Source organism: Columba livia, chromosome Z, assembly GCF_036013475.1.
Source record: "Columba livia isolate bColLiv1 breed racing homer chromosome Z, bColLiv1.pat.W.v2, whole genome shotgun sequence".
Lineage (NCBI taxonomy): Eukaryota > Metazoa > Chordata > Aves > Columbiformes > Columbidae > Columba > Columba livia.
The window spans coordinates 63,161,483-63,174,476 of record NC_088642.1 but is presented as its reverse complement, the minus strand read 5'-3'; the positions used below and the strand labels follow the sequence as shown (position 1 = coordinate 63,174,476).

The 12,994-nt window shown below is 36.6% G+C and overlaps 1 protein-coding gene across 38 annotated transcripts in view; it reads left to right on the top strand.

Moving 5' to 3' along the window:
• Positions 1 to 12,994, top strand: part of MPDZ (multiple PDZ domain crumbs cell polarity complex component) — a 102,629-nt gene that overhangs the window by 70,971 nt on the left and 18,664 nt on the right. For 13 of the 38 annotated variants that reach the window (XM_065046105.1, XM_065046103.1, XM_065046096.1 and 10 more), the window contains 9 exons: positions 1,133 to 1,243; positions 1,772 to 1,855; positions 4,547 to 4,648; positions 5,842 to 5,913; positions 8,535 to 8,697; positions 9,303 to 9,499; positions 11,224 to 11,315; positions 11,578 to 11,668; positions 12,007 to 12,087. In XM_065046105.1, coding sequence (XP_064902177.1) covers positions 1,133 to 1,243; positions 1,772 to 1,855; positions 4,547 to 4,648; positions 5,842 to 5,913; positions 8,535 to 8,697; positions 9,303 to 9,499; positions 11,224 to 11,315; positions 11,578 to 11,668; positions 12,007 to 12,087 — 993 coding nt within the window. The remainder of the gene's footprint in view (positions 1 to 1,132; positions 1,244 to 1,771; positions 1,856 to 4,546; positions 4,649 to 5,841; positions 5,914 to 8,534; positions 8,698 to 9,302; positions 9,500 to 11,223; positions 11,316 to 11,577; positions 11,669 to 12,006; positions 12,088 to 12,994) is intronic. The other 25 variants (XM_065046126.1, XM_065046124.1, XM_065046125.1 and 22 more) reach the window with 5 other exon arrangements.

The window sequence follows — 12,994 nt, the reverse complement described above, 5'->3', positions numbered from 1 at the left end:
GGTTAAAGAGCATTCATTATGTCTGAATACCTGGATTTTTATGTGATTGCCTGTGACAATGATGCTTGTAGAAGTTGAAGTAGGTGAGTGAAATTAAGTAAGCAATGCTTTGTTAATGTGACTGTTCATGAAGAGATTCCTTCAGTTTCTCAAGTTGTGGCATATCTAGGCTTTTCTCTCTGCTACTGCATACAGTATTTCAGAGAGGGAATTGGAGACCCTTAGTGTTATTGTTCAGTTCTTCATAGGTTTAGAATTTTCTCAGTTTGTTTTTGTTCTCTCTTTATTTACATTGGATGGTAGAGTTAGACAGTTAAAAGGCAGGGGTAATCCTCATTATATAACTTCATGTGCAAGAATTGCCACTAACAAATAACCTTTCCATGTTAGCTTCTGGCTTTTATTGTGGTCGTTGTGACAATGCTTTACTGATGCTAACTTCACCATAATATGGTTCTTGTCTGGATTGCAAGGCAACCTGTTTTACACACCAATACAGAAGAAGGCGTGAAGAAAAGTGACCAGAGAAAAAAGTGTCCTTAGCCGTCCTTTGTAAATGCTTTATTCTAGAAGAGAGAAAGTTTTCAGCTCTGATCTAGAAGTCTGACTTCTAGGTAAATTGTCTAGAAGATAAAATCGGTCTTACCAAAAAAGAATGTAAAAAAAATGGAAAAAAGTACACTGTACTGACATAATACTCCATAGTGAAAGACCCTCCAGCACCTAACAAGTTTCAGTTTGTAAATCTCATGAAGCCCTGGGAGGTAGGTAATTCTCAGATAGGAGTTACAGGAAGCGATATTTGGCAAATGCTAGCACTCTCCTCAGATTACTTCATCAATTCTTATTATCATATCTCTTCTGTTTCGTTGCCTGTGGAAAAACTGAAGGAGCCTGAACCAAGAATGTTGGAAAACCTGTTTTTGAAACCATGGAGAATATTTATTTGATGTCCTTTCAGGGCTTTTGGAAATCTCAAACCTGTGTGTGTGAGACCTCAGGCCAAGTCAATAGAAACCAGTAACAGAGGTTTGGGCGTAGATTTTAGTCAGAGCTCCCTAACGAGAAACAAAAGCTGACTCATGGTTCTTGTAGCTTCTTGCAATGTTAAGATGAGGCCTTCCAATTACAGGTGGATGGAATTGACCTCAGAGATGCCAGCCATGAACAAGCTGTGGAAGCCATACGGAAGGCAGGCAATCCTGTAGTCTTTATGGTACAGAGCATTATAAGCAGACCAAGGGTAAGCATAAAGCATATGAGAAGAGATGTAATACCTAGTAATAGATGAAACTAATGTTCAAGGTGGTGGTGTTTGGGAATGGGATACTTAATCCTGTAAGTTCCATCTCAGCTATTGTAGGAACAAAGATTTGATTTAAGTATTATTTCCATTTAGAATGAAATCGATTTGGATTTGGAATTACCCTCCAGCACGCCGTCCTCAAACTATTTTGAAAAGCCTCAAGAAAGATAATTTGTTGGGGGGCAGAGTAGGAGTCTTAACTAAAACCAGCTCTTAGAGATTGACAGCATGTCTGAGGAGCGCATGCAGAAATACAGCACCTGTTAAAAAATTCATTGGACATTAATGAAAGGACTTAGAAGTACACGGAAGTTTTCCGTCACTAAGCTGCATGGACATTGCAGAGAAAAGCTTCTGAGCTTTAATATAGGTTGCTTGCATCACTAGAAACTAAACTTCCTCTTTGTAGAATTTGTGTAAGCTGCATGTTTATTTACTAGTTGTCTCATAACTCTTGTTCCCCAGCCAGAGTCTCTTTATAGCTCTTCTTCAGCTTCTGCTCCCTGTGGGCAGAAAACTACTAACCCATTTTATCATCAGTCATCCAAGGTAAAGTTGCATGAAAAATCTGTGTTGAACATTGGTTACTGATACTCAAGCTACTAAAATAAGGCTTTTTCATTTGCTGTGATGTGAACAAAATTTCCACTGCTGAATGTTTAGGCCGTTTTGGGGTGGGAATTATGCCATTACTTTATCAGAATTTATTTAGAGAATGCTGCTCTGCTCTTTTTAATTGTAGTTCTTTGTTCTTCTTCTTTTCCAGTTATTAAGCTTGTTGGTTATTTCTGCACTGTTTATTAACAAACCCTTGTTTCTCTGTAAGCAGAAACGTTGGAAATGCTCTTACTGTACACGATTTGTGTTGTGATCTTCGTAAATGGGATTATATTTATTGTCTTTTTTTGAAACTTGCATCTGTACTTTATAATAAGATCCTAAAAGAGAATTTCCTGCCTTCATTCATGTGCAGTCACCCAGATAGCTAGCTGCCTGCATTTAATATGGTACCACTGTATATTTAGCAAGGCAGTCAGTTTCAAGTGATGCTAATGAGTCAGTTTCTTCCCCTTTATTTTCTTCATTCAGGCTCCTGAAGTTGTTAAAGAGATCTTAAGTGTACTCTAAAATAGGCCAAATAAAGTACTCCAGAATAGCCCAAATAAAACAAGCAGGCTGTGAAAAACTAGTTGATGTATCGTTTTGCTGGAAAGCAGTTATCCATCAAATCTGTGCTTCATACTATACTGCTCTGAGTATTGCTGAGTAAGAATTAATATATCACCATGGTTATGGATAATTTGTAGGGTTACAGCATTATGCTGTATGAAATGCTTGCTTTTTTTTTGATACCTTAGCATCCTAGACACATTAATAAAATGCTGAAAACAAGTTAGTTGAAAAATGAAAATGAAGGTAAAATAAATCCTGTTACTTTAGGGTTTGTTTTTGGAAACAAACAAACAAAAAACCCCAGCAAAACAAAACACCACAACAACAAAACCAAACCTCTAACAAACAGAAAAAAAAAAAGAAACAAAAAACAAACAACAACAACAAAACAGTAAAAGGAAAAATAGCCTTTATTTTAGTATTTGCTTTTCATGTCCCAGACTGGGCAAGAAAGCATGCTTCATGCACACTGTTTAAAACCTAGCTGTTTAGGCAAACTCAGATGCTCCGTATTTTATCACGGTAGTCAGTATATTAATACAATGCAGCTGCATGGATTACATTTTGAGCTAGCAGTAGTATTTTAGGTGCTATGCCCTCATTACACAAAATACAAAAGGCAAGATTCTGAATTACTGTGTCTAATCTTTTGTTTTCTCTTTTACTAGGATTCCACTGTTTATGTACAAAATGTTTGTGATGCTTATTTTAGTTGCTTAAAATTTCATCAAGATACAATTTAAAAATTGTTTATAGATGACAAATGTAATAGTAAAAGTGTAATAGGATCATTGCACTAGCAAATTACTTTTCCCAGACTTCTCTTTATTAAAGACAAAATCAAATGTGAATCACGTGTGTAAACAGAAAGTGATGGTGTACAGCAGGGAAACTGCTTGTTCGCTGAGTGAGTCGCCAGTGAAGAAACATTGTTTATGCACAGCTCTGCTTTCTTGTTGCTGAAGATACTGTAGAACCAAGACATATCTTGTCTTACCAAATTACATTACCTTTTGTTTTGCAGAATGAGACGAGGATACACATTTAAGGATGCATTTTCTCTTTTCAGGAGTGTTTAAGATACCAGAGTTTTTAAACAGCAACATGTATCTGGATTAAATTACCACGATACAAATTTATCAGTTGATGCTACAAGTCTTTCACATTCTTTTCTGCTTATTATGCTTTTTATTTTCCAGCAATGTTAAACATACAGCCCTTATACATTGAGGCAATTGCCAGATGGATACACCTAGTGTAGAAATTATTTTTAAGTATACACTGAGCACTATTTCCAACATAGTATGCAAAGTCAGAATTGTCCCCTCTTTATAAAACTGGTTCCAATCTCAAATAGATAACAGTATAAAATTATATCCTTTAATTTTGTCTAAATAGGAAAACTCTTTTTGTGTTAAATAATAATAAAAAAGTACCTTGTATTGTTTAAAGAGGAATTAAATTCTGTTAAATTCAGAAAGTTAATAGATGCATGCACACACGTACAAAGCGATCTGTAAAAGTTATTATTAGATATTAAGTCTGTGTAGAGATGCCTAATAATATTAAACCTCCTCTTTTGCAAGTTCACAGTGAGCGTGTTACCACAAGAGGTAAATCAAATTATGACAATCTGTGGTTTTTAAAATAAAACTAAATCTACTGCATTATTACAAATTATTTTGTTTATTCTAATCCAGAAACCCACCATTTTATAATTAACTAACGCCTAAGACTATCCCAGAAGCTGAGATTCTTGGACAAAATTGTACAAATAGCAGAGCAAGTAAATTTTCTGTTGTTCATGTTGCTGAACTCTTCACTTCATGCACTTTGTGTGCTAGAACAGATATGAGGATCGGTGCATTTCCTCTATGCTGTGCTAACCATAGCTGATACAAACATGGAGCAAATACAGTTTTGCTCATTTTCACGTCTGTAGCAAAGTGCGGGAAGCAGACATTTTTTGGTTATCTCAAACTGCTAAAAGTGTATTTTGCTTATGAGTCACAAAGGGTTAGTTTAAAAATGTTTTTGCTTAGTTTGCTTATTATGTTTTCTTTTTAGAACCCTGCCCTGCCTTTTCCACAGAACAGTCTTTTCTGTAGGCCAGCTCTCTTCAGCAGTACTAACCCGTTTGCTGATTCTTCTCAGTTCAACACTAACAAGGTTGGATGATGACACCCCATCATCTTTTGACTCACAAAACATTATATGTGTGCTTTTTTGCTGTTAGTGTCTCTCTGCATTTAAATTATTTTATATCAGTTTGGGTAAAATATTTTGCTGATGAGAGTGAAAATTCTGTGTAGTGAATTAAAATGACACATGCATATAGGAAGGTTTTGAAGAAGTAAAAAATTGCCAGCTCCATTAATCATAACCACTGATTCTGATCTAATCAGAGCTACCAAAGGAGTAGGCTCTCAGTTACAAAATCAGTCCCTGCGGTATATCTTAAAATACTCTCTCATCAGTGTGAAGTGTTTTGCTGCTATGTACTTCATTATCTTTTTATGTGGTTTGGACTTTCCAGCTTTGAGATCCCTTTTTTCTTTTTGCGTGAAAAGAAAACATTGGCAGTTTTCATCTTATGATGCTGAAACTATTTTCCCTCTGCTTCTTCAAAATGCTTTTAATGCGCTATGAACAGGATGCTGATAGCTTTGGAAACATGAAAAAAATTAGATTCTGTTTTTTGTAGTTAGTGCTTACTGCATGTTATTCATATTGGGAACAGAGTTAACCTTTAACACAATAATAAAGGCTTAATTCTTATGTGCATGCGTTTCTGATTTAATAAAATAATTTCTAGCTCATTATACATCTTGGGAGTGATTGTGCCCTTTGTCTATTTTCCCATGTTGTCAAATATATCAAATGTACAATGAACATTTATAATATGATATGTATAATTGCATGTGTGTTTTTTTAAATCTGTCTTTGTATTTGTACAGTTCTGAGGAGAGAGAGTAGAAGCATGACATAAATGCCAGCTTGTATTTTCTATATTTTCTAAAGTATTTCTGAAAAAAATTACACATATTTTAGAGAAAACCTGATGTTTATGCAGAGAAAACCTAATGATTTTGCAGTTTGTGCATAGTTTCTTTTTTTTTTTTTTTTAATTGGAATAAGAATGTTTGCTTCTGCTGAACTAAGGTTCATACGCAGTAAGAAACTTTGCTGAATCAGGGTCCTTAATAACCCCTTGAATACTTCTGTCCATTTATAAATGGACTTAATATTAAGTTGCTGCATTTAGCAAAATGAATCCATAATTGCAAATGAGTTATTGGTTAATAATGCCGTGTGTTGCCAAGGTACTGTAACATGTGGATTGCTGTTTTCTGTTACTGTAGGAGGTATCGAATCCAATTAGGGTTACCTTCCGTTGTTCCCCAACTAACCCTTTTGCTCCCACACCATTCAAGGTTTGTCTTGATTCCAGTGAGTGGGTCCTACCATACTTGTGTTGTACGTTTGTACATGGCCTGTGATACCTTCCGGGGTGTTGCTTCCTCCTGCACCTGTGCCTCCTGTGTTGAAAGTGATACTGCTCCAAAATTGCTGCCATTTTTAATATTTGCTTGGCTGTGATCAGAGTGACCCTGGTAGACAGATGGGTTCTTGCAGTGCTCGATGCTTTGCGTTGGAAATGAAATACTGTGCCACGGCACGCTGAAAGTATTTCATGAGTTAAAGCATTTTAGGTTTTGTGTGTGTGGCCCGATTCAGGGAGCAAAAGTCTTATGTGTGTGTAAACTGCGGGATCCAGCTCCAGCTGCTGACAGTGCATGCGTGGCAGGCTGAGTTCTGGAGGCATTGTAGCGTCCTTTCTACCCTTCTAACAAAGGAGCCTTGCTTTTACTTCCATTTCAGCATTTCTTTAAACACCAGATGTGTTCAGATTTATGTGCATATGCACGGAGTTACAGAAATAAGCATTTTTTTGTCAATCAGATTATGGTGGCTGCAGTTCGTAGGTGCTCATCTGTCAAAATGTAGCCATACGTCAACATTTTATAAATCTTCTAGAGTTTCTTGACAGGAAGTTTTTGTTCTTTTTAGTCATGTTTTCTTTAATTTTGTGAAGTTCTTTGATACTTCCACTTACCAGAAGTACCACCAAGTGGATATGATAATCTTGGTTTTAAAACACAGAGACTATTCTAAGACTATTCTAAGGTCTGCTGATCTGGTCTGCTCTCACACTGTATTTCCTCATTTTTTCTGTGTGTTATGTTGCTTTCTAGTTAAAACACTAGGAAGCACTCTGAAAAATATGTGTTTCTAGAAGTGCTCTCCCTTTCACCCCTCCTTGAAGTAGAGATATGTCACCGGCCTTTCTCTATGACAGATACGTGATTTTTCTATTGTGAAATATCACTTTGAATGTTGTTATGTAGTGTTTCCACCCTACTCTGATTCTGATGGTTAACAATGTCTCTGCTAGAATTTCACTGCTTCGGTGGACATTTATGTCTGCCCTGTAACTATTAGTATGGTTTAGAGTATAATTTGCATACAATGTAAATACTTCCTGCATGAAGCTTTAGTGATGCAATGTATCATCTCAGCAGGATGCCGTTGTCTTGAAGTACAGACCAATGTGACTGATAGGATACAAAAAATCACATGGCATTTTTTATATAAATGTTTGGCTTGGATTCCATATTGCAATTTCCCACACTTTTGACATTTAATGACTTCTTAGTTAAGCTCCTAGAACAAGTTCCCAAATGAAAGGAAAATCTTTTTCAAGGAGAAGCAGAATGAGGGAGCTGAAATAGGGCATTTGCATTTTCTATAAGTCTTTGGAGTATACAGAGGATGAAGGTAACTTACTTTCCCTGAGAGATGGGACTTTCCTTAAATCTCAGTATGACTAAATTGGTAACTTCTTGTGTTTTTTCAACACCTTCAATTTAAATCACACTGAACTTTTCCAAGGTGTATGTTGTTATCCATTTCACTGTTGCCTCTGATGAAGAAATTGTCTCAGTGTTTTTAGCACCCAGAGACACCATCTGAGATATTGTTTTCAGACTTTTGCTAATGGAGGCAATGAAAGCTGAAATGATGAGAACAGGGCTATGAAGTTAGGGCAACACCTGAAAATCCTAATGCTGGAGAAATACTTGGTTTTCATCTGAAGTTTTTGTTGTTCACATCAACAGCCGATCTGCCAAGTATCAAAGTCTCTTGGGCATGCATAAGCTTCAGAATGATGATACTCAAACCTGAGTTTCTTGCCTGCATGTTTACTCTGAACAAGCCAAAATGATGTGAATTATGATCACTTAGTGAAATCCCTGATGAGAGTCAATATTCCTCAGAGAAACTAACTTTAACTGTTACATTGCAGTAGTCATGTTTATACTATTAGCTTCTTGTGAATATGAATACACCATATACATCAAGACCAAAAGTATTATTCTCCTTTGTGATTTAATCTGTATCCTCCTTTATTTGATCTCCCCTCTGCAGCTTACAGAAGACCAGTAAATTATGACTGAAAAAGTCTAGTTACTGTAGATTTCTTCTGTTATTGTATGTTTCGGTTTGTTTTTAAATTGTCCCTTCAGTTAATAGACTAGTTATTTTCTTTTTTCTGGAGGCATTTTTGAAAGCATTTTCCTTTCTTTCTTTTTGGCTTCCAAAGCATATCATAAGAAGAAATTATATGCCATGGCTTTTAAAAATAAAATTGAGTAAAAATCCTTTACAAATATGTCATTCAAAAAAAAAAAATCTCTGAAGTCTTCTTAAGAGACTTTTTCTGAAATATAAAGTAGCACATAAAACTTTACTGAATTGGGCTATTATTGTGAGTTCTGTTTGCTTCTGAATATGTTTTGGAGTGATGTTATATCTTACCTTGTGTTTGTTTATATCTTTGATATCTTGCAGCCTTTTCGTGCAGTGTTATTCATTTAGAATTCCAGCTGCTTGGTATTTAAATGTCAAAGCCATAGTCATCGCCATTTCGACATTTTTGCCCTAAACAGAGTCTGCAGATGCTCAACCACTGCATTTTTCTTATTCTTCACAGGCATTCAATCAATCCGATTTAGAGCCGGAAAAGACTTCGCATTGTAACTTGCCTCTGGCCCCTCCTCCACCATTTTCAGGAATGAGCTGTGATGTTGTACTATCATCTTCTAGCAGAGTCCCAGAGGATGTGGAGAAGGAGGATGAGTTTGGTTACAGCTGGAGTAAGTTTATCCTGTGTGATAATGTTTGAAAGATTCAATGGTGAAATAGCCCTGTAGCAGAAGACACGAGGGTTCCACCTTGAACTACTTTGTTCTCATGTGCTTCATGGTTTGGGTGTTAAGTGTTGCTCTCAGGTTTCAGTTGTACTTGACCAGATGAACATGGCAGAAATAAAACTAATTTTTTTCTTCATTGCACTCTGATCTCTATTTTCTTCCATGATCCATATTCACTATTTCACATGTAGGACTGTTGAAAGAATTTCAGTGTAGTCTAGGTAACTGATGGCAGTGATTGATTTGGTAGCTTCTGTTACCTCAAGTTGTAAGTGGAGAGAAGATTATTGCCTTTTTATGGTGTCTTTTTTTAAGATAAGCTTTAATGTTTTCTGAAGGTAGAAGGAAAGCAAGGAGGTAGAAATACTGTTATAAATCATCTAAGGATTAGCTTAAAATAAAGTATGTTGTACACTTAAAATTATCTTAACCAGTTTGGGATTGTTCAGTTAGACACTGCCCACTGGACACTGATCTTGATTCTCTCAGTGACTTGTGAAACTTTCTAATGTATATCCAATCTCTGCTGCCCACACCTTTACATTTAGAAAAGATCATGCAGCGCTATGGAAATCTACCAGGGGAGCTACACGTGATTGAGCTGGAAAAAGGAAGGACAGGCCTGGGACTTAGTCTTGCTGGTAACAAAGACCGATCCAGGATGAGTGTCTTTATAGTGGGAATTGATCCAAATGGAGCAGCTGGCAAAGATGGCAGGTTACAGATTGCAGATGAGCTACTAGAGGTGAGTTTTTGCAGTTTTTACTGAAACTCAAATATTACTGACTTAGAATGCACTGAAATATTATATTCTTGCTGCAGTATAGGTGTTCTTCAGTGGACCTTGAAACCTCCAAGTTATCTGAGTTGACATCACTGTGCTATCAGATTTTCATTCTGGTGTATGCCAAATAGTGGCAGCTGGGACTGTTTTTTTTCCTGGTTGTAGTAGTACTAAGTAAAGGGATGTGTGTATTTTAAATGAATAAAAATGCAAGATGACAGCAGTTTCAGGTTTATGGAGGTGTATGAAAGGGGAGTGCGTTGCAGATCATGGAAAAAATTGAAGTTCTTTATTCCATCCATTTGTGGAGTGCTCCAGACTTTCTAATTACTTTTCTATGTACTGAAAGTGTGATAGTATCAGAATATTTTTGTGTTGTGTGAAATATAAAATAGAGATTAAGCTGGAGAAACAGGAACAGGTCCATTTGTATTGTAGACTTTCATCTCATGACATGTTCAGTCTGTTTCCTAGTGGCTTTGTGTAATTTCAAAACTGTGAGTGGAGGCGTTTGAGGGTGCAGTGAGGAGATGATACAGGGAGGGAATGGTAAGGCTGGCAGTTGCAGACTAGGAGAGAAACTAAGGGATTTTTGGCACTGTGGACCTAGTCTTATGGAGGGGCCTGTGAGCTGCAGACTCCAGTGTTACCTGCTAGGTAATTCTCTTGGATCAGTTAAAATCTGTTTTCAAAGTCTTGATGTTGTAGATGCTGACTGTCCTCAGAAGACATTGAAACATATCAGACTGAGCCTGCTCTCATTTGATTGCTTGCTTACTGTCCACACAATAAACCTACAAACTGATGCCAAGAGATTGTCTGAACTTCTTACAAGAGGAAACACCTGAGTTTGCTCATGTTCTCATGTAGCTGTCCATCAGCTGTGGTGGACCTGCCCCGTCCCCCAGCTGACAGCCTGACCACAAGCCCATGGCAAGCACTGGAAGCAGTGCTGCATCTATCACTCACTGTTCACTGCTTCTCTGCTTCTGTTACAACAGTACTACCTCGGTGTGTGTTGCATTATTTTTCCCTTTGTGTAGGTCCACCCTATCCTTTTCCAGTCATTCAGTTTTCTTAGAGTAGATTTGTGCACTGCAGTTTTCCACTTCCAAGAACAAATGCAACTAATAAAATGTGAATAGTGGCCTTAGGTTGCAAATTCATGCTCCAATCATATCTGAATCATAGAAGCTTCAAGGGGTTTCAGTGAGTCTGCTCAGCCAAATGAAGGTAATGATTGTCAGGTCAAATCTTTAGATGGCAAATGCATTGGTGTTTACACTCCTGTGTATAAACTGCCTGGCTCAGACCTGAAATTCGATAAATAGCAATCTCATTGCTAGATAGAAGCGGTTCATTTATTTGCATGGTTAGAATTTCCCATGGCCCTGCTTTACCAGCACATTAGTCGTGAGGTGATCAATGGCAAGTGGAAATAGATTATGTGCCTGGTCAACTCAGAAAATTACACTTTTAGCACTGTGACAGTGTTAGTCTGAAATCAAACTATAAGGTTTTACTCGAAGAAGGGAGTGAAAGCAGGACACAACATACTCTGTTACTGTAGTATGATTTCTGCTTTAGTGATGTAGGGTAAGGGAGCTTTTTAAGGCTTAAAAATTAGTTTAAGTATAAAGGAACTAATATATTTTGAGAAGTAATTGCTACCTTCCTTTGTATAGATAAATGGGCAAATACTCTATGGAAGAACTCATCAGAATGCTTCATCAATAATCAAATGTGCACCATCTAAAGTAAAAATTATCTTTATCAGGTAAGTTCTGGTTAAAGGTTTGGCTAATAAGGTTTATTTTTAATCTTCTTAAGTTTTGCACAGTGTTTCTCTTAATTTTGGTAAGGTAGTTGTGATTTTGAACCCAGTTCTTAGTAGTTAAATATGTCTTGAGTCTCTTGTTTAGATATTTGCATTGTAAGAGACAGATAAAAAGTAAAAGAAAGTGCTAGACTTAAACTTCTAAGAGTATGGTGCTGCATTACTACATTCTTACTATATTCTTTAACTGAATCTATTGTAGAAATAAAGATGCAGTAAATCAGATGGCTGTTTGCCCTGCGAAGTCAGTAGAGGCTTCACAGTGTACTTCAGGGACACTTCAACATCAAGAGGTAAACTTTTTTTTTTCGCATTTGATTCAGATGCTAACATTGTTCTGGAGAGAGGAGTGCCTTGTCTTCTTAGCAAATGCTACAAAGAAAAAAATGATGAAGGGAAGAACAAATGGGATTTCACTAAATCTGCTAAATTTAGTACAGTTGCACTCAATTCTGTTTTACTTTATGTTCATCTAAACCACAGGAAATCTAACATTCCTGTAAATATGGTTATAGCAGTTTAAATGAATCCAGAAGAGAGTCAGACCCACTTTAAATGTTTGTGCGCTACTTCATTTTGATGGAAAATGTTGAATATAGTGGCTCACAGTTACATTTTCATTTTCTATTAGATTGATATAAGTGCTGCAAACTCCGGTGTGTGTTCTGACTTGAGTTCTTGTAAAAACATCCAGTATGTGGAACTCCCTAAGGTATGTGCTGAAAATTCAGTTTAGATCAACCACATTTGTATTCCCCAGTGTTCTTTTTTGTGATGGAGTCCCTCTTATGACAAACAAACTTTGTCCCATGCTTACTGTAAGTCGGAATAGAGATTTCTAGAGGTCCTCTCTTTCTATTTGTGAATGGATGTCAAGGCTTTCCTGATGACTGTCTTTGCAAATCTCATGAGTCTCTTCACGCTCTGTGTCTCTGGAAGAAGTCACTTCTTGTCCTATTTGCAAAACTTTTAGTAACGAGCTGCTGGTGGTGTCCTCAGGTAAAATTGTTGCCTTGGGTGTTCAAAGTAAATAAATTAGCAGATTATAAGCACCAAATTCCCCCAAACAGCATACATGTTTAGCAGAAATTGTGCAGCTGGGAGAAAATAGTTCTGTAACTATGAAGCTGCTAAATGAGGGTGGAAAAATTGCTGATTCTGCCTGTTGACATGGAGAAGACAAGCTGCATTCGGTGGATGTAAGGATGGACACTTGCAGACTGTTGGTAAATTTTTCTCCTTGGAAGACATCTAACCTTCCATTACTAGCCAGGAGAATAAGTTACAGATGATGGTATCCAGATGATTTAGTTCTAGATGAAAGCATTAGGGAAATTTCACTCTGCCACAAACATTTAATAGTTAGTTGGAAAGAACATATATTATTCCATCCTCTGTATTTTCCACTGTATATATTTTTTCTGTGTTTTCAAATAATTAATTTAAGCTATATCATGAAGTTTTATTTACCTCAGTTTGTATTTTCCAAATATTTTGTTTCTTAGTCCTGTTTATGAATTTAACAACTGAATCACAGTTGACCTTGTAAGTTTCAAAGTAGTGGATTTTAATTTAGAAGTTTTTCAGATTTATCTCGGTAGCCATTATGTTGTTTGTAG